Below are 21,925 nucleotides of genomic sequence, written 5' to 3' on the forward strand. Positions count from 1 at the left end.
TTTTCATTTTCTACCTAGAACTATATTTTTCGACTGTGGTAAAAAGTGAAAATAGTTAAGGACTGAGCGATGACCGGAACTGAAAATGTCTCCTAGTGAATGGGTCGCCTGCGAGATCTGGGAAAAAATTGACCGCGCCGTACACCCCGTCGGTTCAACTAGGTAGTGCGGGAAGCAAGCGAAACAAGGTGGCAGGAAGGAGCAATGTATGTACGAGAGCAGGAGCTTAGTTGAGCCGAAGCTCGAGGTTCTTCTCGGGGTTCTGGAGGCCGTGCCGTGCCGTGTCGTATCGATTATTGTTGTTTGCGCCCTGTTCATAAAACAGCTATAAGGGCGCCTGCCTCGGTCCGGTGTTAAGGAGAGGCGCGCGCGCCTCGTCTTGCTTGCCTTACCTCACCACCTCGCATCGGATCGCATCGCCTCGCTGGACCACCGTTTACCTAATAATAGCAATAATATGGAAATGCGACGGGTATCAGCCGCCATCTAAAGAATCCTCGCTCCCCGAAGCCTATTGTTTGCAAATCCCGACGTTCGACTCTCGGCCCTGGGCCCACGGGGGCTGCTGTTGCTGCTGCTCCGCCACCACCGCCACCACCGCCACCACCACCCCCTTCCTCCCCCCGCCCCCGCACCCTACTACCTGCTCACGTTTCATCGAGAATTCTTCAGCTCGCTTCTTCTCCGTCAGAGCTATTATACGCGCATGTATTGCTATATTCTTGTGATATAAAGGAATCAGAATAAGGAACACGTATGCTTACGCGCATCGTGTTTTAACGATGTAAATTTCTACGCGTGTGAGTTTGTGTAATCGGTACAACTCGTTACGTGCTTACACCGTGCGTAATCTAGTGATAATATTAACCTATCCGATCGCTTATCTGGGCTTTGTATATGTTTCATTGCTTCGAAGACTGTCGCTCGGATCAGGCCCGATGTTAGAAATAATATACAATTTACAAGCGGCTTAACGAACGAACTGGTTTTGGAATTTAAAACGTCCGGGGCAAGCGATCGCCGCTATCAAGTCATATGCGGTAATTTAACGTGTATATATAGGTATGTTATAATTATTGTATATCTGAGGATTCGAGATCGTTCCAAATCCTCGTAATTCAGTGTCGAGATTCTTCGGTATGGCGATCGCTTTACAGTTGCTGAGGATTAAGAAACGAGGAATAATTTTGCTTCTAATAAAATTAGTAATTTACATTTATTCGGATACGGAACAGTGAATTCACCATACATTTACCGTTTACTCAATTTACAAGCACTATAAATTTACTACAAAATTTAGTAAATTCAAACTACTTTCTTTGCGTTCTTCCTATAAATTTTAATAAAATCAAAAATTTTCATTGTAAATTTCAGACAAATGCATAGCAATTTACGCCGCTGCACCGAATTTGTTAATTTGCAACACTTTTGTACGGTAAATGTGTAGTAAATTCACAATCATTTTTAACAGTGTAGCGTAGGATATACATTTGTATGTAATATTTGTAGTCCTCGTGTTATGTCGCTAATCGCGCTTGTTTTATATGCAAGCGGACGTACAGCGATGCGCAAACGAGCCCAAGAGGTATGCACACGTATTAATACACGTAGGACTTCGAGTGTGTGCACAAGAAAAGAGGGACTCCGATATCGGCACTGGACCCGTCTGTCCAGACTGCTTGCCGCCGTTGGGGATAATGCTATAAACCGAACTACAAGGTACCCTCAAAGAACCTCGTTCATCGGCTTCGTCGGGACAAGAAACGTGGAAGGTTTCGTAGACTGCGTTCGGCGATGCGCAAAAGGGGGAGAGGATTATTCAGTTCGTTATAAAATTATTCAATTCCATCGTTGTCCGAATGTCATTTACCGAATATTGGTTTTCAACCAGTTTTTCCCCCGAGTGTCAGACAGGATTTCGCAATTGACGACGAAATTAGTAGAAGATCATTCGTCGTAGAAAGAAATCCCGTCAAGCGAAAGTTTCACCGCGTGTGTCGGGTTGCGGTCGATGCGGGGGCGTCGCATACCGGCTTTGCTGCAGACACACGATCCTGTCAGAGATGCCTTATGTATAGTGCGAAACGAGATGTCGAAGCTGGATGGCGGGTAGTCGTGTATGCGCGTTGGATCGGGCATGCCGAAAAATGGTCGAAAAGCGAGGGATCGAAGGTATCGAAGCTGCTCTGCGAGTCCGAAATGCTATACGTATAACGGAGGAGGGAGCAAACGCGGCGAATTAATTGTCGATGCACGCGGGGAGCGAGGACAGTATGTGCGATGCAACGGGGGCTTGATTTGTGGTCCGCACGTGTGTGTCCGAGGCGATGCAGCGCATACGACAATAAAGATAAATAAAACTGAGACCTCCGAGCCGCGGCGGCCCGGGAAGAGGGAAAGAGAGAGCCAGAGACCGAGGTGGTGGTGCGCCCGTCCTCCGGGATAAACGACAACGAAGTTGCGGGCGAAAAGAGGTGCGGGGTATATATCCAAGAAAGGGTGAAGGGGGGACCAGTCGGCAAACAATGCGGCAGCCAAACCTTTCCTGTACATGTTCCTATACGCGGCGTGTTATGGTAGTCGTGAAACGCGACACACACCGTCTACCCTTCCTCCTCCTCATCCTCCTCGTCTTCTTCTTACTCGTATTCTGTAGTAGGTACCAACCAACCAACCAACCAACCAACCAACCAACCAACCAACCTACCTACCTACCTACCTTATACCTCGACTCGCGGGGCTTTTATTTTTGTTTATTATTCAATAGGGCGAGGTGCTCGTTAATTGATGGCATCGGCCATCTCGAAGCGCGGACCGTCCACAGCAGATTCGGTTATTTATAACTTGGTTCCTGAATGCGCACGATCAAAATCTGCTTTGCTTCTGCCGGCAAGGGAAGCGTTAGCCTCGTGCCTGTCGACCCAGGATGCGAGGGGGAGGAGGTTCCTTTTTAAGGAAACCGCGCGCACAGGCGTTCGTTGACAAAATGAATAAATAACGTTACTGAATATCAGTTTTTTACATACTGTAACACACGGTGCATCAAGTTAAAGCACTTGTGTTTACATTGCTCGTTAGCGTGTTATCTGGAATCTGGGGTATATGTCTGAAAGTATGCGAAATTTTTCGAAAAAGATGCATAGTTATTCTCTTGTGATTTCTGGGTCACAAAGGATTGTAATCAGTTTTCGTGAATTTTCACTTTATTCTTGCATTCAATCCAAAACGCGAGAAAATAACATGCAGAGAACAATTTTTAATCGGTACGTCATTTAAAAGCTTCGTTGTTGTGGGTAATTGTCGTACATACCTGCATTGAGAATATTTTCATCTGCTGTAGTTATAGTGGAAAAATCTAGTATAATTCAAATATTTTTGATTTTATGCAAGAAAATGTCGTAGAAGTTGCAATCCCTATAATTTCTACTCCAAAAGGGTATGCATACGTATCAGGTTCTTCCCCGTCCCGTTGTAGTTAAATACATTTGGCGATTATTTGAACATTAGGTCTGTTCAATTAAGTAGGTACATTTGCTTTAATTAAATAGGACCTTAGCATCAATTTATTGTTGCGCCAACTTTGAGTTATCTCGTCAGTTCCAAAAAAATATAGGTATGGATAGTACGAGTGACTATAATAAAAAAAAAAATCGTACGACGTACTAGAGATTTTCTGGTTACAGTTGGAAAACTTTATTTTATTTTGAACTCGGAACTATACTATTCCGTCATGGCAAGAAATGAAAATCGGTAGTAGAACTATAGACATAGTAACCACAATTGAAAACTTTTGTTGTACGTAAATGAAATTAATTAAAGAGTCCAAAATTGAATTTCAGTCATGAATTAGAATGCAGTGTATAATAAGTTGGGAAAAATCAATTCTAGCCATAAAATCTATATATTAAAGTTTGAAACCGAATTCGGATGTTCGGATATCCAGAAAGTGACGTCACCGAAAATTTTTTCTATTCTGACGTCAGAGCTCGAGAATCTATGACGACGAAAATCAGTGAGCAGAATTCCTCAGTTCCGAAATGAGCGCTCAGATGAGAGGACGTACGGAAATCGCGCTCCGTAATTTCTGCGCTCAAGGTTCGCTACCTGGTGAAACTCGACTTCCAGGGAAAGGGCTCCGTAGTTCTGGCTGTCCAGGTCCTTGACCTGGTGAATTTTGACCAAGCGCTTCGTAGTTTCTACGCTCCAGGTCCACTACCTAGTGAAACTCAACATCCAGGACAAGTACTCCGTAGTTCCCGCGCTCCAGGTTGTCTACCTGGTGAATTTTGACGTTCAGGAAAAGCGCACCGTATTTTCTACGCCCCAGGTCCTTTAACTGGTGAATTTCGACCTCCAGGAGCAGCGCTCCGTAGTTTCTGCGCTCCATGTCCTTTACCTGGTGAATTTCGATCGCCAGGACGTGGCGCTCCAGATCCTTGACCTGATAACTTTTGACCTTCTGGACTAATTCTCAAGTTTACAAGTTTGATTATTGAGAACGTTATGTTTTGTACTATCAAACCAATATGTATGCTCCAGATAACATTTTGAATCCAAAAAAAAAATCGAGCGACCAGGATCAACAAATTGCAATTGGCGAGTAGTTGACATGGTATACATGTACAGGAATACATGACAATAACGTCATTCGATTAGAGCTAAATTTGCTGTGTGTCGTGTTTCAAATCTGTTAGCACTTATAATTAGCTGATTGTTCTGTGGTGTTTTTTTGACGAAATTTATTGTCGTAAAATCACAATACGTAATACTTACATGCATGTGTCAACGCGAATTGTAGCATTATATAGAAAAAATCTTACTGGCAGATTCGGTTTGCGCCACATGCACAAATACAGTGTTCGACGACGAGTAAGCGAGCGCACAAGCACAAAAACCAGCTACACTAGACATCCAATCCCAAGCGAGGGTTTTAAAACTAGTGAAATATAAAATTGTGAATCAAGACGCACGTTGAATATTCTATGTGCGTAATGTTTCCTGATACATGTGTAGTTCATAAGTAATTATTTAGCTGACAGATAATCACGTTTATCGTGGTGGTTGTGATTTCTGCCACAGACTGCTCGGCCGAGGTTCCATGCACGTGTTCTCGTCAGATCAGTTCAAGAAGCTAATGACAGCCAGCAAATACTCGGGATCGTGGAACTCGCTCCTTGATTTGGGAGCCGGCGACGGTGCGACGACTTCCCACATCGCCCATCTCTTCAGCAACGTTTATGCCACAGAGATATCGCCACCGATGAGGTGGACCCTTTCCCGAAGAGGATTCACGTGAGTCATTGCATGAACCATGAATCGGAAATTGGAAAAGTCACAAAAGTGTGTTTTTTCATGTAATTAAGATTGGATCACCACTGCATCGGTATTATCATCCAGCAGGATATAAATGAAGAAGTTCAAGTGTTCGTGTATGAGGTTGAAATTTGTAAAAAAAAAAGCATAAAGAAAATTAATATCCGAAAACGTGAGAAATATTTTGACGAAGCTAAGTTTGTGAAATATGAGTATATATTTCGTTTCTCGGGGTATCCATTGATTGTGAGTTTCAAACAGTGATAATGAGATTTTTTCCTAATACCGCATCGTTACGTTTGCGTTACAAACTTGAACCTCATAAGTTCATCCTAAAACCGATAAATCAGAGTTTCAAACGATTCTACGAGAAATACGAAAGGATTTATTAACCGAGAATGACAATCGTTATACTGAAATAACAGTTTCACCGTGAATCTACTTACCCGCATTCGTTAGCCGAAAAACAGTCGTTGCATCCGAATCGAAGGGCTTCGGCTAGGGAGCAGCGGAGCTGCTTGTATATACCTGCTATAGCATCGAAGTTCTCCATCGCGCGGCAAGATCTTAATTGAAGTCGTTTCAATCACTTAGGACTTAGTTCGACGATTCCACTCGCCTAAGTTTAGTGCTATTGCCAATTGCCAATTGCCGGTGGTCGTTGAACGTTCGGAGAGGGAGGGATTTGATTAAAGTAGATCTTTATGGGAGTTTTACGTACCGCGACGTCGGGCTCGAAGCTGCAGCGGTAGTCCGTCGAAGACGACGTTAAATTTTAAGGGTTGAAATCACCTACTCCCCAATAATTTTCACGTCTCGATTATATCATTGCTCGATGCACGATCATTGCGCGAAATCGTGTATAAATACGAGAATATCTGCCATCTCCAGGGTGCTGGACGTTGATAATTGGCACAAGGAGGTGAGCAGCTTCGACGTGATTCTCTGCCTGAATCTACTGGACCGATGCGACAAGCCGAACACCTTGCTCAGGCGTTTGAAATCAACCTTGTCGCCCGGTGGACGTCTCGTCGTCGCTATTGTTCTTCCGTTCAGTCCCTACGTCGAAGTGGGCGAAAGAAATGACCACAAACCGTCCGAGTACTTGCCGATAAAGGGAAACGGCCTCGAAGGGCAAATAGCCAGCCTCATTGACAGAGTATTCAGCCCCCTTGGGCTCAAGTGTCTGGCGTGGAGCAAACTGCCGTACTTGTGCGAAGGGGACCTAGGACAGGCCTTCTACTTCCTAGACGACGTCGTCTTCGTCCTCGAGGCGGAGGATGTAAGTATGATGTATGGAGACGTATGTCCAGTTAAAATTGTAATGCGAGGCTGAAGCTAGCGGTAAGAATCAGCAACCAAACGTTCCAATGTTTATTCGAATATGGTAATTAAGTCCGAAAATTAAAATTTTGTGAAATACCTTGAACTCCAAATACTTTTAGAATTATGAGGATAAAACTGAACTGGATATTTCTACTTCCACAAAATTTGACACTTTTGGCCGCTAACTGTGGCTGATAGCTGCAGCTTCATTAATCGTTCAACTTTCTTTAGATCGCTGTCAGAGTATAAATTTGTGAAAATTCTCGTAAGACTTGTTCGGATCTTATGAAGGATCAAAAAATTTTTAAGCAACAGCTAAATTTTCTTCTTTCAGCAGCAAGCTTACTGTCCAGCCGATAATACGGGAAGTAAATCTGACAATGAGACGGCGAATTATGTGCAAGAGTTGTAGGACGATGAGTTATGGATTATAGAAGAGAAATATATATGTATATATCAGGCGAGTGTTTCACACTTGTAAAAACTTTAATATAATATAATGTAATATAATATAATTGTTTGTTTGTTAGTTAATTATATACGCAATCTGCTGGAATACAGAAGAGCAATACCGGGCAAGCGACGACAATTTTTAGTGTGCACACACAGAGCTGTATAATGTGTATAGAATTCTTGTATTCATGTATATATGTACGAATGTAATATAGACAACGTACGTACGTACGTTATTTTTACGCAAACGGTTATAATATTGAATCACGGGTTCACAACAGAGCGGTGCAATTAGTTTTACATACTTTATTTTTATTAATGCGTGAGGCTATCAAAGTCTGGACATCGAAAGTAAAATCTCTGTATCGTAAGTCAATCCCAATGCCAAATGCTTTTTCACACGGAATGCAAAGCAATTTTGTTCAATGTAATCCGCAAACCTAATTAAACCGAAAACAAAAACGAGACTAGTTGAGTTTCCTCGTTGTGTACCAATTAAATACATTACTTAACGAACGGAACTTTTTCCCTAGACTTTGATAGTAAGAAATTAATAGTACAGTATTACAGTGATATTTATTAAATGTATGTGGAGTAACTACTTGTAATAACGCGATAAAATCAGCGGACTTAACTATTAGTACGGTAGCGTATGATTATAATGTGAATAACAGTTAATTGATATAAATACAGTTTCACTGTATGTATATCAGTATAGGTAATATTGCAGCAGCCAATTAGGTACGAAACGATAAAAATAACTTATGGACCTATGATATACCGTATGTGTATAAAACAAGTCTGCAACGATTTATACAATACTTAGAGAAACAGAAAGCAGAGATTTTAATTATACGCACTTACACCCGGTCAATCCGTAAATTTATCATATTTAATTTTGCTATTTTATAGCCGAGGCCCACATTTCTATTAATATATGTAATTTCATTCCAAGATTTGTTTTTTAAATTTCTTCTTATTCTCTCGTTTCTAACTTTCATATATAAAACTATCTCACATACAAACACTCAAACATGCACGCATACTTTAGACAAATTGAGAACGCTGTCTTGATTTTGTTTGATTCATTCGTTGATATTAAGCATTGCGTACTTCAATAATAATAATGATAAGTGTACGCCGTACATAATAACAAATTATATTCACTATCAAATTTTGATAATATTACTACGTGACGATCGCGCATTTTTCGAATAACAATTATTATTATTACGCTATCATTAATATAATATTATTTATGAAGCACTCGTTGAAAACAGTTCTACCTTGAATTGGAGTTCGAATAGAGCAGAATATTTGTTGGCGAGTGTGTTTTGAATCCAAAATGTAATATAGTTGAACTATGATTAATTGCACATGTATAGAAAAATCAAAAGGAGTCTTGAATTTCATGTGTTTGAAAGCGTCTACAATCATACATCAATTCGAAAGACCTAAATGATTCTGAAAATAGTATTACGTTGTCCGAAATAGCGGAAATGAAACGGAAGTTTTTTTTATTCGTATGGAGAAAGGCATAAAAATAAATGAACAAAATTCATGCCACACGCAAATACTCATCATTTATGTAATAGCTAATCTCGATCTAAAACGGTTAGACTTGTTCCTTTGTGTTAATTGTTCACCCTCTTCTTCTCAAATCAAAAAATGAGAATCATTTTCAACAACGTCAATAAATATAAATCTCTAGAGTAAAATAAATATTTTTAAATTTGGTGGGAAAGCAAGGATATGTTGAGAAAAACAAATTTTTGGCTTCGCAAAAAAAACTATAACAGAAATTGTCAGGCTTTACCTAACGGCCAAAAAATTTCAGTCTTGTTTAACGGACCAAATATACATATACTATATCCATAATATAGCAATATGTTTGTAGAGAGTTATTCAAAGCTGATTATTGTTTACGCAACTAGCTGCGCTAGTCGAGTTCTGAAACACTCTGTACATTACGTAACTATACATATATATATTATTATACATAGTGTGGAAATGCATTGTTAGACGATACTAGAAAGAAGAAAGAACTATTTCTGAAAAGGTGTCAAGTTTATATCCTTCTCATGGGACGAGTTTTAGGGATTGTTTGACGATACTAGAAAGTAGAAAGAACTATTTCCGACAAGGTATTAACCTAAAATCCATCTCACGGAGAGAGTTTTAGGCAAATATTGCAATACTTTATCGCTGGATAAGATTAAAAAAGTTTTTCCCTACGGACAAAACAAGCAGAAGTACACTACAGCATTGATTGAGATAATACAGAACCAGTTCGTATGGGAAAAATATAATCTAAGAATTTGAGATCGCAAAATACTATGAGAAAATTAGAACCATGAGGAGAGTATAATAATAATTGTATGTGATGGATGATTGAAAACGAAGCTGCGTCTTTGGAATAAATAAATAAGCTATAGGTATATATATAAATGTTACAGCGAAACCCTGGATCACATAGATATAAAATACACGTACATACATAGTATTGCATGAACATAACATAGTAAGTCAATTATATATCATAACTTTTACAATTATAACAAGAGTTTATTCTAAAGACGCAGATGTGATTTTTTTCTGTTTAGTTTAGTTTACTTTTTGCACCATCTACGTTTATCACAGACCACGCATGACTCGTTTTGGCTCCTACCACGTCAACTTCTAAATGCCAACAACCTTTGAGCAATCCATGGGGGGAAAATCAATCAGTTTTAGACTCGATTTAACGGCCTAACTCATACTCCGTCTGACTAGAACACCGAAAAGACTGTTTGAACCGAATAAATACGGCCTAATCCAACTTACGCTGCTCGCACATCTCCTCTAGTCCACCTGCCTTCCTGTAGAAATAGAAAATAGTTTCTAATAAATTGGTACAAATTATTATTACTAATATCATCAACTGAACTAAAAAAAAAAAAAGAGAAAAAGAAAAAACCAATTATGATTTCTTACAATGTGGGGAGATAAGAACTTCCAGAATGATCTAATCGATGCTTATCTTCATTTTTCCAGCTCGAAACGGGGATGTGAGGTGGTGGCAGAAAACTTCTCAGAGACTGAACAAGCTGTATTGTATCGACCAATGCTGAAATCAACAAATTATTTTCTGTAAAGTATTCCCTCCTGTTTTAGGAAATGGCCAAGTATAAAATATTATTGTACTATATAAGAAGGTCGAAGCCAGTTCGAAAGTGCACCCTGAAGTCAGGCGCTCGCAGGTTTTAATATTTAAACCTGTAAATGCACAAGAATTATCACTACTATATTGTTTCAAAATTCTATTGAGTATATTGCAATATTAACGGGGTATATAAACAATAATAATCTCATCACTTCCGTGATAATTCCAAACAAGAAATACAAAAGTTCAACAAATTATTAATTGCACGTAAATTATAGACATGTGGTTTCAAAACAATAAATGAATATAGGTGTAGAGATATTCGATTGACTATAAATGGATTAATAACAATTATGCCATACATTATAACGTACAGAATTGAAAAAGAATTGTCTTCGTAGTCTTATCATTTACCATTATCGAAGATATATTCATTCAATCCCATAAAACTCACTTTTTTGTAAGGCCTCAGACTGTTTACCATAAGGTTTACACATCGCTGGTCTAACACAAGCTTTCATCCGCGCCATGTTCTTCATCACTTCCGCAAATGCTCTTACAATCTTTTCTTGTCCACCTGTAAAGTGTAAAAAACCATGACTCAAACATACCATATCATTAATAAATAACTCATGTAAACAGGTAAATAAATATCTGCCCACCTTCTGAGTTCGATGAAGACGATCGAGAGCCCTTGTCGCTGTCAACGGACCAAGCTCCGTTATGCAGCGCGAGCAGATCTTTGTTGGCATTTCCCAAGCTTTGAAGATTGCCCAAAGCACCTAACCCGCTAAGTCCATCGAGATTGTCCAAATTTGCCCTCAGAAAATCAGTCAATTTATGATCTGATATTGGAATGCTGGGTATGAGCGGCTCGTAGTGCTGTTTGCTGGCACATTTCTTTTCCTGAGAACTAGGCCGGTGAGGAATATTAAGTGATGGACGACTTGGAGGACGTTGGAGATTCATTTGGTTTCCGCTCCGCATTTCCGACGAGCCAACCAAATCCACTACCGAATTGGTCATGTGGGTATTGGATGGAGCAACACTCATAGTCTGTGGCAGCAGAAGAGTTGCATTAATCATCGTCTTACACTTTGCCTAAATTTTATGTTATGTTCTAGCACAAGCGCATGCAAAGTCAATACAATTCAATAAATTACCGTCTGAAAGTCAGCGTTGTGGGGAAAGCTAGAGCGTAAAAGAGATGCTGTTGTTTCGTTGTCTTGAATGTAAGTCGGACCTATGTGATTCATTTTCTGACTCATCTCGAGCTGATTTTTGTAATAACGACACGCAGGATTGGGACAATTCTGTACCACTTCAATGATAAACTCTTTCTCCATGCCAAAACACTCTCGACCAATGGTGTACGACTCCATAACGGCTCTTACGGTACCTTCCATACCAAGGTGAAGACCGTGTGGGCCATTCATGTGCTTGAGCATAACTGCGTTTGCAAAATGTTCGTATGGCAATATTATCTTGCCATTTTCTCGTAGGACCAGTCTGCCTTGCGAATCTAAGGCAACTCTGGACGCCATCATCCTGAAACAAGATTGAGTGTGCTTAAATTTTTGGTGCGTTTTCCTATTTTTCTATCATTTTTCAAGCATGACATTATGACTTGGAATATATTGACTGATTCTCATCTCACTGAAGGTAGGTGGTGCTTGGTAACATGGAAGCCTCCTTAAGCTCGGTAAAGCATTGGAGTAACTCGATGCTCGGATTCCAACCCTTGTTTTGCAAATAAAGCTGCAGCAGCATGTACATTTTCTCAGTGACATATCCAGCCCCGTTCGCTCCCCCCGGATAACCACCTCCAGGAGGTCCCATCTCTGTCTGCATACCCTTAGCCACTATATTTTTCATAGTTTCCGCCAAGTCCATTCTGGAGATAATAATAATAATGATTAAAAACACACATTAGATAATGTGCGATATACGTGGTGCTCGGAATTGTTTGGGACCAAATAACAAGCTATTGTTTACCTCAGAAAATCTGTCAAAATTGCGGAATCAGTGACATTTTATTCCACGGTGCTTTTTTCTCTGTTTTACTTCGTGTTTATTGGTACACGAGAAATTTTGTAGAAAAAAAAATAATCGGTCTGTAGACATGTTTGATATCTGCCACGAATCCCGGGTACGCCGCGAGGCTAACGATATTTATTGCTTTCGGCCATTGTTGTTTTCGGCAAATGCAGAAGCAGCGGGCGGCAGTCAGTCGGTGCCCAGGGAGTGTGAAAAAAACATTAGCCGATTAAGCCGCCGCCCCCCTCCTGTCTGGCTTTATATTATTTCGGTTAACTTACCCCAGCCGGTATCACCGCAGCATTCACAGCACCGTTGTTATCACAAATTTAGGGCCTAATCGCCCCTATACTATCATTTTACAATTAATTAACTACTTTGCATTTGCAAATATAACATAAATCGCAATTATTATATCCGCGAGTATAGCTTGCCCATACACCCGCCAGGGGCGGTTGGTAAATTTTCTATGGTTTGCTCCCTGGAAGCTTTTAGCTTATACGTCACTTCCGCGACGCTCATCAGCGACCAGACGTAACTTCCGTTTTCGATCCCTCCCGCGGTGGAACGACGGTCACCGCCATTTTCATTTCATCTCTCCGAGTCGCCGTGCCGTGTCCACGTTTCGGCTACGCGGTCCCGAAACATTAAATAAAAATCCGCTGACATCGGCGGATTTTTACGAATTCGAAACACCTATCAGGTAAAGTCTTGTTCATCTAATCAGTCTCTCTCTATATCATGTCGTATTTATCTTCCCAAACAACTTCGTAACCCGAGAAATGCATTTTCATCAAAACTACGTATAGGCGCGGCGGTTTTTTTTTTTCTACCCGACAGCTTATTCATCGCGATTATTTCTCTTTGCAGCATGGCAGCCTGAAACTTATCTGCGAGCACGAAGCTAACGCTGACAAATTAAACTTCTTATAACGGATTATCAGCCGCATTCACGATGTATCTGTATAATCTAACACTGCAGCGCGCCACCGGCATCACCCATGCCGTCCATGGTAATTTTTCCGGCAGTAAAATGCAAGAGATACTTGTGTCACGCGGCAAGTCGCTCGAGCTGCTTAGGCCCGACCCGAACACTGGAAAAGTTCACACCCTCTTGACCGTCGAGGTTTTTGGCATCGTCAGGTCTCTTATGGCCTTCAGGCTTACGGGGGGCACCAAGGATTACATTGTCGTTGGGTCCGACTCTGGTCGCATTGTCATTCTAGAATATATTCCTGCTAAAAATGCCTTCGACAAGGTGCACCAAGAAACCTTTGGCAAAAGTGGTTGCAGAAGAATTGTACCTGGACAATATCTAGCCATTGATCCAAAAGGAAGAGCAGTTATGATCGGTAATTATGAGAATTTAAATTTTTTACTCAGCTTAACTGTGACCAGTTGTGTGCTAAATGATGCTGATCTTATGATCCGTGTTTCAACTGATTATCCATTGATTACAAACTTACAAACTGATGGTACTATTAAAACTGGTAGTTTTTTTAATTGAATCAATGTAATATAATATTTTCATTTCTGACGGTAAAATTGGCTTTTTCAGGTGCTATCGAGAAGCAGAAACTGGTTTACATATTGAACAGGGATCCAGAAGCCCGTTTAACGATCTCGTCTCCCCTTGAAGCCCACAAAAGCAACACTCTAGTCTATCACACAGTTGGTGTAGATGTTGGATTTGAAAATCCAATGTTTGCCTGCTTGGAAATTGACTATGAGGTGAGATACACATTCCTTGTGATTTATTTGCAAGGGTTGTGAAAGGTAATTAATTTTGCTTTTCGGCTTCCCTGTACAGGAAGCTGACAGTGATCCGACTGGAGACGCAGCTGTTAAAACTCAGCAAACGTTGACCTTATACGAGCTTGATCTTGGATTGAATCACGTAGTGAGAAAGCACAGTGAACCTCTAGAGGAGCATGCAAATTTCCTTGTTTCTGTTCCTGGAGGAAATGATGGTCCCAGCGGTGTCCTTATCTGTTCAGAAAATTACCTAACCTACAAGAATCTTGGGGATCAGCACGATATCCGTTGCCCAATTCCCAGACGTAGAAATGATTTGGACGACCCTGAGCGCGGGATGATCTTCGTCTGTTCAGCAACTCACAAAACCAAGAGCATGTTCTTCTTTCTTGCCCAAACTGAGCAAGGGGATATTTTCAAAATCACCTTGGAAACTGATGAAGATATGGTAACGGAAATAAAACTCAAGTATTTCGACACAGTGCCTGTCGCCACAAGCATGTGTGTCCTGAAAACAGGTTTCTTGTTCGTCGCCTCTGAATTTGGAAATCAGTAAGTCTAATTTTTAGCTGAACCATCACGTGATCCTTTTATCAATCCGTTTATTCAACCAATTACCAGTGGTTTCAACTTTTGATACTGATGATGTTAACCATTTATGGCTATGTCGGTTTAGCTTCCAATTGATCAGACGTGTTTGTAATTGTTGTACTTAATTGCAGCTACCTGTACCAGATTGCTCATCTTGGTGACGATGACGACGAACCAGAGTTCAGTTCAGCAATGCCACTTGAAGAAGGTGATACCTTCTTTTTTGCTCCCAGACCACTCAGGAACTTGGTTTTAGTTGATGAAATGGACAGCCTATCACCGATCATGACTTGTCAGGTACCTAAAACTGAAACTACTTTTTCAATATCCAAAATTAGGGAAGCATTTCCAAGTAGGAGATCGGATCACCATTGCACTTTCTCCTGAGTTGTAATGCGATAAAAAAAATTCCTTGTCGCCTTTGTTTTGTACTATTACAAGCCGAAGTGAATCAAGGAATGATAATCACTTGAGATGTTTTACAATCTCGTTATCCGTGTTTTGGGACAGCAAAATAGATCATTTTGCTTGCTTTGTGTATGCAGGTCGCTGATTTGGCCAATGAAGATACTCCTCAACTGTACATGACTTGTGGTAGAGGTCCAAGATCCACGCTGCGAGTTTTGCGTCATGGACTAGAAGTTTCGGAAATGGCAGTCAGTGAGCTGCCTGGAAACCCAAATGCAGTCTGGACAGTGAAACGAAGAGTTGACGGTTAGTTCAAGTTTTATAGTTCAAAAGATAAACAGGAACGTTTTGTTGATCCACTTGCAAGAAGATGCAAGCCTGTCGTAGCCCTGGAAACATGCAGTGTGTTCGTTTCATTTCATTCATTTGCAAGATTTTTAACGCAGTATTCAAATCCGCTAGCTAGAGTCCGTTTAAAAAGAATATTAACGAACCTGGTGGCTTGATACACTTTTATCAAACACCAGTTCTCTCTTTCAGGCTGCCAGCGAGCTAGTGGTTGACTGATGCAATGCAGAAAGACTAAAAGGTGAGGATCTTATCGATGGGTCTGGGATAAGTCCGACCTGAGAAACAAAACGAAAAAAAAACTTAGTAAAATGCGTCGCCCCTTGTACACCAAGATGCGGTCATTTTTCCGCGCGTCTCAACGTTCTTTACACATTGGTTACTTAACTTTCCTAATAATCTAGACGAATCCTTTGATTTCGGTTACAGAAGAGTATGATGCATACATCATAGTGTCCTTCGTCAATGCCACTCTTGTGCTTAGCATCGGTGAGACTGTTGAAGAAGTAACGGACTCTGGTTTCCTCGGTACGACACCTACCCTCAGTTGTTCTGCCCTCGGAGAAGACGCCTTAGTACAGGTAAATTTATTGTTCGCCTTCAAAATTCTAAACGTAATGTCAAATGATCCTAAAAATCTAGTCATCTTATTGATTGAGATACAGCACATCAAGTTTATAAATAATAATGCACTGCGGTATCTCCAGCGCCTGGTCAACCACGCGTTGGTCGCAAAAACAGTGCTAAATCAAAGTATCGGGTTTCGCATCGTTGGAGCACACTGTCACTCAAATGTATTCTCCTGGTATATTAACCCGAACACTTATCACATGTAACTATCGGCCGCATATCCAATATATGCCTCGAGTACAACGATGTGTAAATTGAATGTCCATTCAATTTCTTTCCCTTTGTTGCAGGTATATCCTGATGGAATTCGTCACATTAGGGCCGACAAACGAGTAAACGAGTGGAAAGCACCGGGTAAAAAGACCATTGTAAAATGCGCTGTGAATCAACGCCAGGTTGTGATTGCCTTGACGGGAGGAGAACTGGTATACTTTGAGATGGATCCTGTGAGTTAGATTTCTATTTCTTGTGGATAGATCGCACAGTTTGTTCTCTCCACGATGTACCTTATTCTGTGGAGATGTATAACGTGCAAAAATTAATCCACTTTTGCTTCTTCTGTCCAGTTAATACTGGTCTGAGTGAAACAAGGGTGAACAACATGCCGTTTAACGTTCAAATTTTGAATAAAATGAAGACCTGCAATTGAAGTTGTATTTTATTACAGACTGGCCAACTGAATGAGTACACAGAGAGAAAGAAAATGCCATCCGAAGTGATGTGCATGGCCCTTGGTAACGTCGCCGCTGGAGAACAAAGATCCTGGTTCCTTGCTGTTGGACTTCAAGACAATACAGTCAGAATCATTTCTCTAGATCCGTCTGACTGTCTGGCACCCAGAAGTATGCAGGCCTTGCCTGCAGCTGCTGAGAGTCTCTGCATTGTTGAAATGGGGTCTAAGGAAGCTGACAATTCGGAAGATTCTGTCTCTCAGCAATCAAGTTTATACCTGAATATAGGTAATTTTGAAACAAATGCTCTAAGATTTTTATAAATCCTGAAAATTATCTGATGACCAAACGACAGTTCCCTGAATATTGATGAAAAACCTGCAGTGCTGATTATCTTTTGCTTTTCAACGAACTGACAATTGTGTGATTTCAATTATGCTTAGATTTGTATCTTGTTTTTCAGGTTTGCAAAACGGCGTACTTCTAAGAACGGTTTTGGACCCGATTTCCGGTGATTTAGCCGATACGCGAACTCGATATTTGGGGTCCCGGCCGGTAAAATTATTCAGAATAAAGATGCAAGGCAATCAAGCGGTGTTGGCGATGTCCAGTCGCTCTTGGCTCAGCTATTATTATCAAAATCGTTTTCATCTGACTCCTTTATCGTATGAAAGTCTGGAGTTCGCGTCCGGTTTCAGTTCCGAACAATGTCCCGAAGGCATAGTCGCTATATCCACAAATACCCTGAGGATTCTAGCTCTCGAAAAACTTGGTGCTGTTTTTAACCAAGTCAGTTTCCCGCTTGAGTACACGCCACGTAAATTTGTGATTCACCCTGATTCTGCCCATCTAATCATCCTCGAAACCGAGCATAATGCATACACTGAAGAAACTAAGCAACAGAGACGCCTGCAAATGGCCGAGGAAATGCAGGAGGCCGCTGGAGCCGAGGAAGCGGCTGTCGCCAGGGAGTTGGCCGAAGCTTTTCTGTCTGAAGAACCAAATGAAGCAGTATTCGGCGCTCCTAGAGCCGGCCCGGGGCTGTGGGCCTCAACTTTGAGACTGATGGCACCTGCCACTGGACAAACCTTGGAGCTACATCGATTGGAACAAAATTACGCCGCTTTATGGTATAGTTAATTGATTTATGCACCTCATTGTTTTTATTTCAAGTTTATTTCTGTAGCTCTTAACTAAGTGTATTAATTATTTTTACAGTTTGTCATTAGTCAGATTTGCTAATCAGGGTGATCAACAATTCCTCATCGTTGGTGTAGCAAAGGACTATCAGCTCAATCCTAGAGTGAGCAACGGCGGGTTTTTATACACCTATAAGTACGTAAAATAATGCCATTTCGCTATTGTGTTGTCGATTTATTTATTTATTTTTTTCTTGCCAAGTAAAGTTATGATGAAAAATATCACATTAATTTCTGTATCTTGATGATATACCTGCAGTTCTGAAAACACAAGTCAATATTAATATTTCGATGTAACCAAGAAAGAATTTTATTGATCTAATTTTTATATTTACTTCATTCGGTTCCAGAGTAAACATAGACTGTACAAACCTTGAACTTATGCATAAAACTGTGATGGACGAGGTTCCTCTGGCAATTTGTTCTTACCAAGGACGAGTCCTGGTCGGAGTTGGAAGGATGTTGCGTCTGTATGACATGGGCAAGAAAAAACTTCTTCGAAAATGTGAAAACAAGCACATTCCAAATGCCGTGGTATCAATAAACGCCGTAGGTCAACGTATATACGTTAGCGACGTTCAGGAATCCGTATATGCAGTTAGATACAAACGACAAGAAAATCAATTAATCGTATTTGCTGACGATACGCATCCGCGATGGGTCACGACAACTTGCGTTCTTGACTACGATACTGTCGCAACGGCTGATAAATTTGGGAACATTGCTGTGGTAAGTATCTTTATTAACTATCATAGAATTTCAATCAACTTTATTTTGACCTAAAAACCAATTAACCCCATTCTTTTACGCTATTTTAGATTCGCTTAGCTTCAGGAATAAATGATGACGTCGACGAGGATCCAACCGGAAATAAAGCACTCTGGGATCGCGGACTGCTGAACGGAGCGAGTCAAAAAGCCGATACCGTGGCGTGTTTCCACATAGGAGAGACTGTGATGTCATTACAAAAGGCTACGTTGATACCTGGAGGTTCTGAAAGTTTGGTGTACACGACGTTGAGTGGAACAGTTGGCGTCCTCGTGCCATTCACGAGTCACGAAGACCACGACTTTTTTCAACATTTGGAAATGCATATGAGATCGGAACATCCGCCGCTCTGTGGTCGCGACCATCTTTCATTTCGATCTTATTATTATCCTGTCAAAAATGTAATCGACGGTGATCTTTGCGAACAGTTCAATTCGATTGAACCAACCAAACAGAAGGGTATATCGGGTGATCTGGAAAGAACGCCCTCTGAGGTCTCAAAAAAACTTGAGGACGTCAGAACTCGATACGCCTTCTAAGCTTATTATGAAAGGGGTCTCCCTTTGAGAAACCACACCGTAAAGTGAAGTCGCGCTCGACTGAATGACCCTTATTCTGTTGGAAACATCATTCAGACCGTATAAGGTAACAGGGTAAAAATATTTTACGGTATTGATCTTGTACTTTCGACTTCCCTTTGTTTAACGGCGGGCTGTGAGTAAAACTCGCTGATGTTTTTTAAGCTAGTTAACTTTGGTAAAAAAAAAAGTAGCAATACTTGCTATAATGAAATACTCAATTATCGCCCAATACATGTATTAATAAGAGAAATTGTAGAAAATGTAATTCCACGAGTATGAAACTCTGCTTCGACTGCACAAATTTCATTGTTTAGTCTATGAATTTGATTCGACGTCGAATTTCGTTAGAATTAAAAAGTGAAACGCCGACCCAACGAACTCCGAAGTTCGTCGTAAAAAAAATTTCTTTTGGCTTGTCAATTGAACTTTAGAGCGTATAATTTTCGCCTACTTAATGTGAAGGAATGCAAGAAATTCTCTAAAGCATATCTATTATCCGATTACCCAGATTCACGATAAACTTCCTGAAATAAAATCTAGTTTTTTTAATGATAATATTGCTTTGTGAGTTAACGACAAAAGTGCTTTGGAGCAACTGAAAGCAACATTAGACTTGCAAAAATTGAAACAGGCAATCACACAACGTTGTTAAGACTGATTAAAAGTGAATTAATAAGGCAAAAAATCGGTACATTGTTCAATCTCAACAAATAGTTTCAGCTTGTCAATATAATTCATGTCCGAATTTTTTATTCGAGCGTGGTATCGTGTTCCGTTGCTTGGAAGGGGGACGGTTGAATGGCTCCTTGTATTACAATATGTTCGGTTGTATTTATTATTATCACCAACTTCGTGAATATTTGACTAATAAAAAGTGGCAATGGATAAAACTAATAATTGCTTCAATCAAATCATAAAACTTTCAAACCGGACTGTCCTCATCTTCATTCCGCATCAGCTCCCGTTTGTACGCCCTTGAAGTTCTCTGGAGGGCTTGGATCCTCTCGATGTGTCGTGTATGGGCAAGATGAAAAGGCAGGAGTCCCCGCGGTGTTATCGATCATTACAGAACCGTGGGAGGGTGCGTGTGAGCCGCAGAAGATGGCTGTACGATGCTTCAGAATCTCGCTCCCTCCTACAAGTCACAAACATCCGTATCCCAGCGGCATCTAGATATGCGTCGGAGCATACAACGCACGGGGAATCCAAATCCGCAATTTCGCGGATTTAAGTTGCTTCAATCTGGCTGCGCAAACGCGCTACCATCTGGATCTATCGACTCGCTCCAACCGGAATATCGTCAGCCGTATCTGACTTTCTTCACATCGGCAGACATTATGCTGGCTGACTCCGAGTCGAGGAATCAATGAATCCCCAAGAGTATTTGGCTCGCGAGAGAGATGATGAATACCTCGCTCCTTACCGAGACTTATCGCGGCGATTCTGCGCAAGCAATTTTGTGGTACATACAAGCTGGGATAATAAGTCAAGGAATCCACGTAAAAATCAAGAACTCAGAATCTTGAATTGACGTTTTGTTCTATAATGATTTAACTACAACTACTAAGAATTAGACTAAACTGTGTATAATAATGATCTGTTTCTTACATCCGATTAAATTACTTGCCGTCTTAGTTAATGTACCTTCATTGATTATAAACCTTCAAAAGATTCAACTAACCAGTCTATTTTCAATCACAGGAAAAATATTTAAAACGATCACTGAATTACGAAGGTAAAAGATTTCAATAAGCACTCGGCCATACAATGCACACCCGACTGCACACCAAACTGGATATTAAAGAGGAAAGGGATTCGTGAATACAACTGATTGTGAGCTTAAGTCGGGTTTGAATTATTAATAAAAAATTAACCGACCGACCGTCGGAATTGTTACGCATTTCGACGGACCAACCCTGCCGACCGAATTGACTCTGAAATATTAATGTGCACACGTAGAACTCCCCCTTTTGACAAGTACCTATATACAGTACATACTGCAGAAACTGTTGGTACCCGAAATGTGATTCTACCGGGGGCGGTGGAATGTATATTTCCGAGATATGGAGCTGAGGGTAGGTGTGTGGGAGGCTTAATTTGGACCAACATAAACTAACACCCTTAAACTTTTCAGTCTGTCCTACACAAAATACACTTTTATTTTACTTTGATTTACCAAAAGTTGCTTTTCTGCAGTTACGGTTGACGAGTTCGTTTATCAGAAGATCAAGATCTAATTTTTCAGCTATATGTTGGCGAATATGGGTTATAGCTACATCGTCCAAGTGATCTTGCAACATCGTTGATGCTCAAGTAATTGAAACAAAATTGGATTTTATAAAACCGCAGACATCTGAGTTGTGGAATTCCACACCTACCAAATTTCGAGGCGTTGAGTGCTCCACACCTACCGTAGTGGTTTCGCCGCCCCTGGATTCTACATACACTGGTATGCATTTCAAGACATGATATTAATCTACCCTTGAAATTAGCGACATTTTGTACTCTGAAGTCCAGGGAGATTTTCCAAAAGTGAAAACTTTTGTTTGATATAAAAATGAAAACGGGAAAGATTTCTTTTTCACGAGAGAAAGAGAAAGTTGTTTTCGAAACTGATGAATAATGGTTTATTTTATACATTTTCATGCGTTTTGTGATACATACACAGTTATAATGACTGAACCCTTTCCTCGCTGCAATTAA

General features: G+C 40.6%; 3 protein-coding genes across 6 annotated transcripts in view; 2 read left to right on the forward strand and 1 right to left on the reverse strand.

Moving 5' to 3' along the window:
* Positions 1 to 11,555, forward strand: part of LOC124215444 (protein-L-histidine N-pros-methyltransferase) — a 33,376-nt gene extending 21,821 nt beyond the window's left edge. Inside the window, exons 3-6 of one of the 3 annotated variants that reach the window (XM_046618842.2) lie at positions 5,080 to 5,292; positions 6,205 to 6,595; positions 6,974 to 7,099; positions 10,126 to 11,555. In XM_046618842.2, the coding sequence (XP_046474798.1) occupies positions 5,080 to 5,292; positions 6,205 to 6,595; positions 6,974 to 7,051 (682 nt within the window). In that variant the 3' untranslated portion in view covers positions 7,052 to 7,099; positions 10,126 to 11,555. Of the gene's footprint in view, positions 1 to 5,079; positions 5,293 to 6,204; positions 6,596 to 6,973; positions 9,915 to 10,125 lie in introns of those variants that run through there. The other 2 variants (XM_046618843.2, XM_046618841.2) reach the window with 2 other exon arrangements.
* LOC124215443 (uncharacterized) lies at positions 8,878 to 12,728 on the reverse strand. Of its 2 annotated transcripts, none has more exons than XM_046618840.2 (7): positions 12,553 to 12,728; positions 11,892 to 12,128; positions 11,398 to 11,782; positions 10,897 to 11,290; positions 10,689 to 10,811; positions 10,066 to 10,198; positions 8,878 to 9,950 (listed from the first exon to the last, which is right to left on the reverse strand). In XM_046618840.2, the coding sequence occupies exons 2-7, from the start codon at positions 12,125 to 12,127 to the stop codon at positions 9,902 to 9,904; spliced, it is 1,320 nt and encodes a 439-aa protein (XP_046474796.1). In that variant the 5' UTR covers position 12,128; positions 12,553 to 12,728; the 3' UTR covers positions 8,878 to 9,901. The 2 variants fall into 2 exon arrangements, with proteins under 2 accessions (XP_046474796.1, XP_068990813.1); XM_069134712.1 differs by lacking the exon at positions 12,553 to 12,728 and adding an exon at positions 12,230 to 12,542.
* Positions 12,729 to 12,814: 86 nt separating this feature from the next.
* Sf3b3 (splicing factor 3B subunit 3) lies at positions 12,815 to 20,856 on the forward strand. The gene is made up of 13 exons (XM_046618834.2): positions 12,815 to 12,974; positions 13,142 to 13,623; positions 13,830 to 14,002; positions 14,082 to 14,578; positions 14,749 to 14,914; positions 15,163 to 15,331; positions 15,803 to 15,954; positions 16,294 to 16,449; positions 16,671 to 16,962; positions 17,138 to 17,804; positions 17,893 to 18,009; positions 18,224 to 18,602; positions 18,692 to 20,856. The coding sequence occupies exons 2-13, from the start codon at positions 13,227 to 13,229 to the stop codon at positions 19,178 to 19,180; spliced, it is 3,654 nt and encodes a 1,217-aa protein (XP_046474790.1). The 5' UTR covers positions 12,815 to 12,974; positions 13,142 to 13,226; the 3' UTR covers positions 19,181 to 20,856.
* Positions 20,857 to 21,925: the final 1,069 nt, after the last annotated feature.

The sequence above is a fragment of the Neodiprion pinetum genome, chromosome 3 (assembly GCF_021155775.2).
Source record: "Neodiprion pinetum isolate iyNeoPine1 chromosome 3, iyNeoPine1.2, whole genome shotgun sequence".
Classification (NCBI taxonomy): domain Eukaryota; kingdom Metazoa; phylum Arthropoda; class Insecta; order Hymenoptera; family Diprionidae; genus Neodiprion; species Neodiprion pinetum.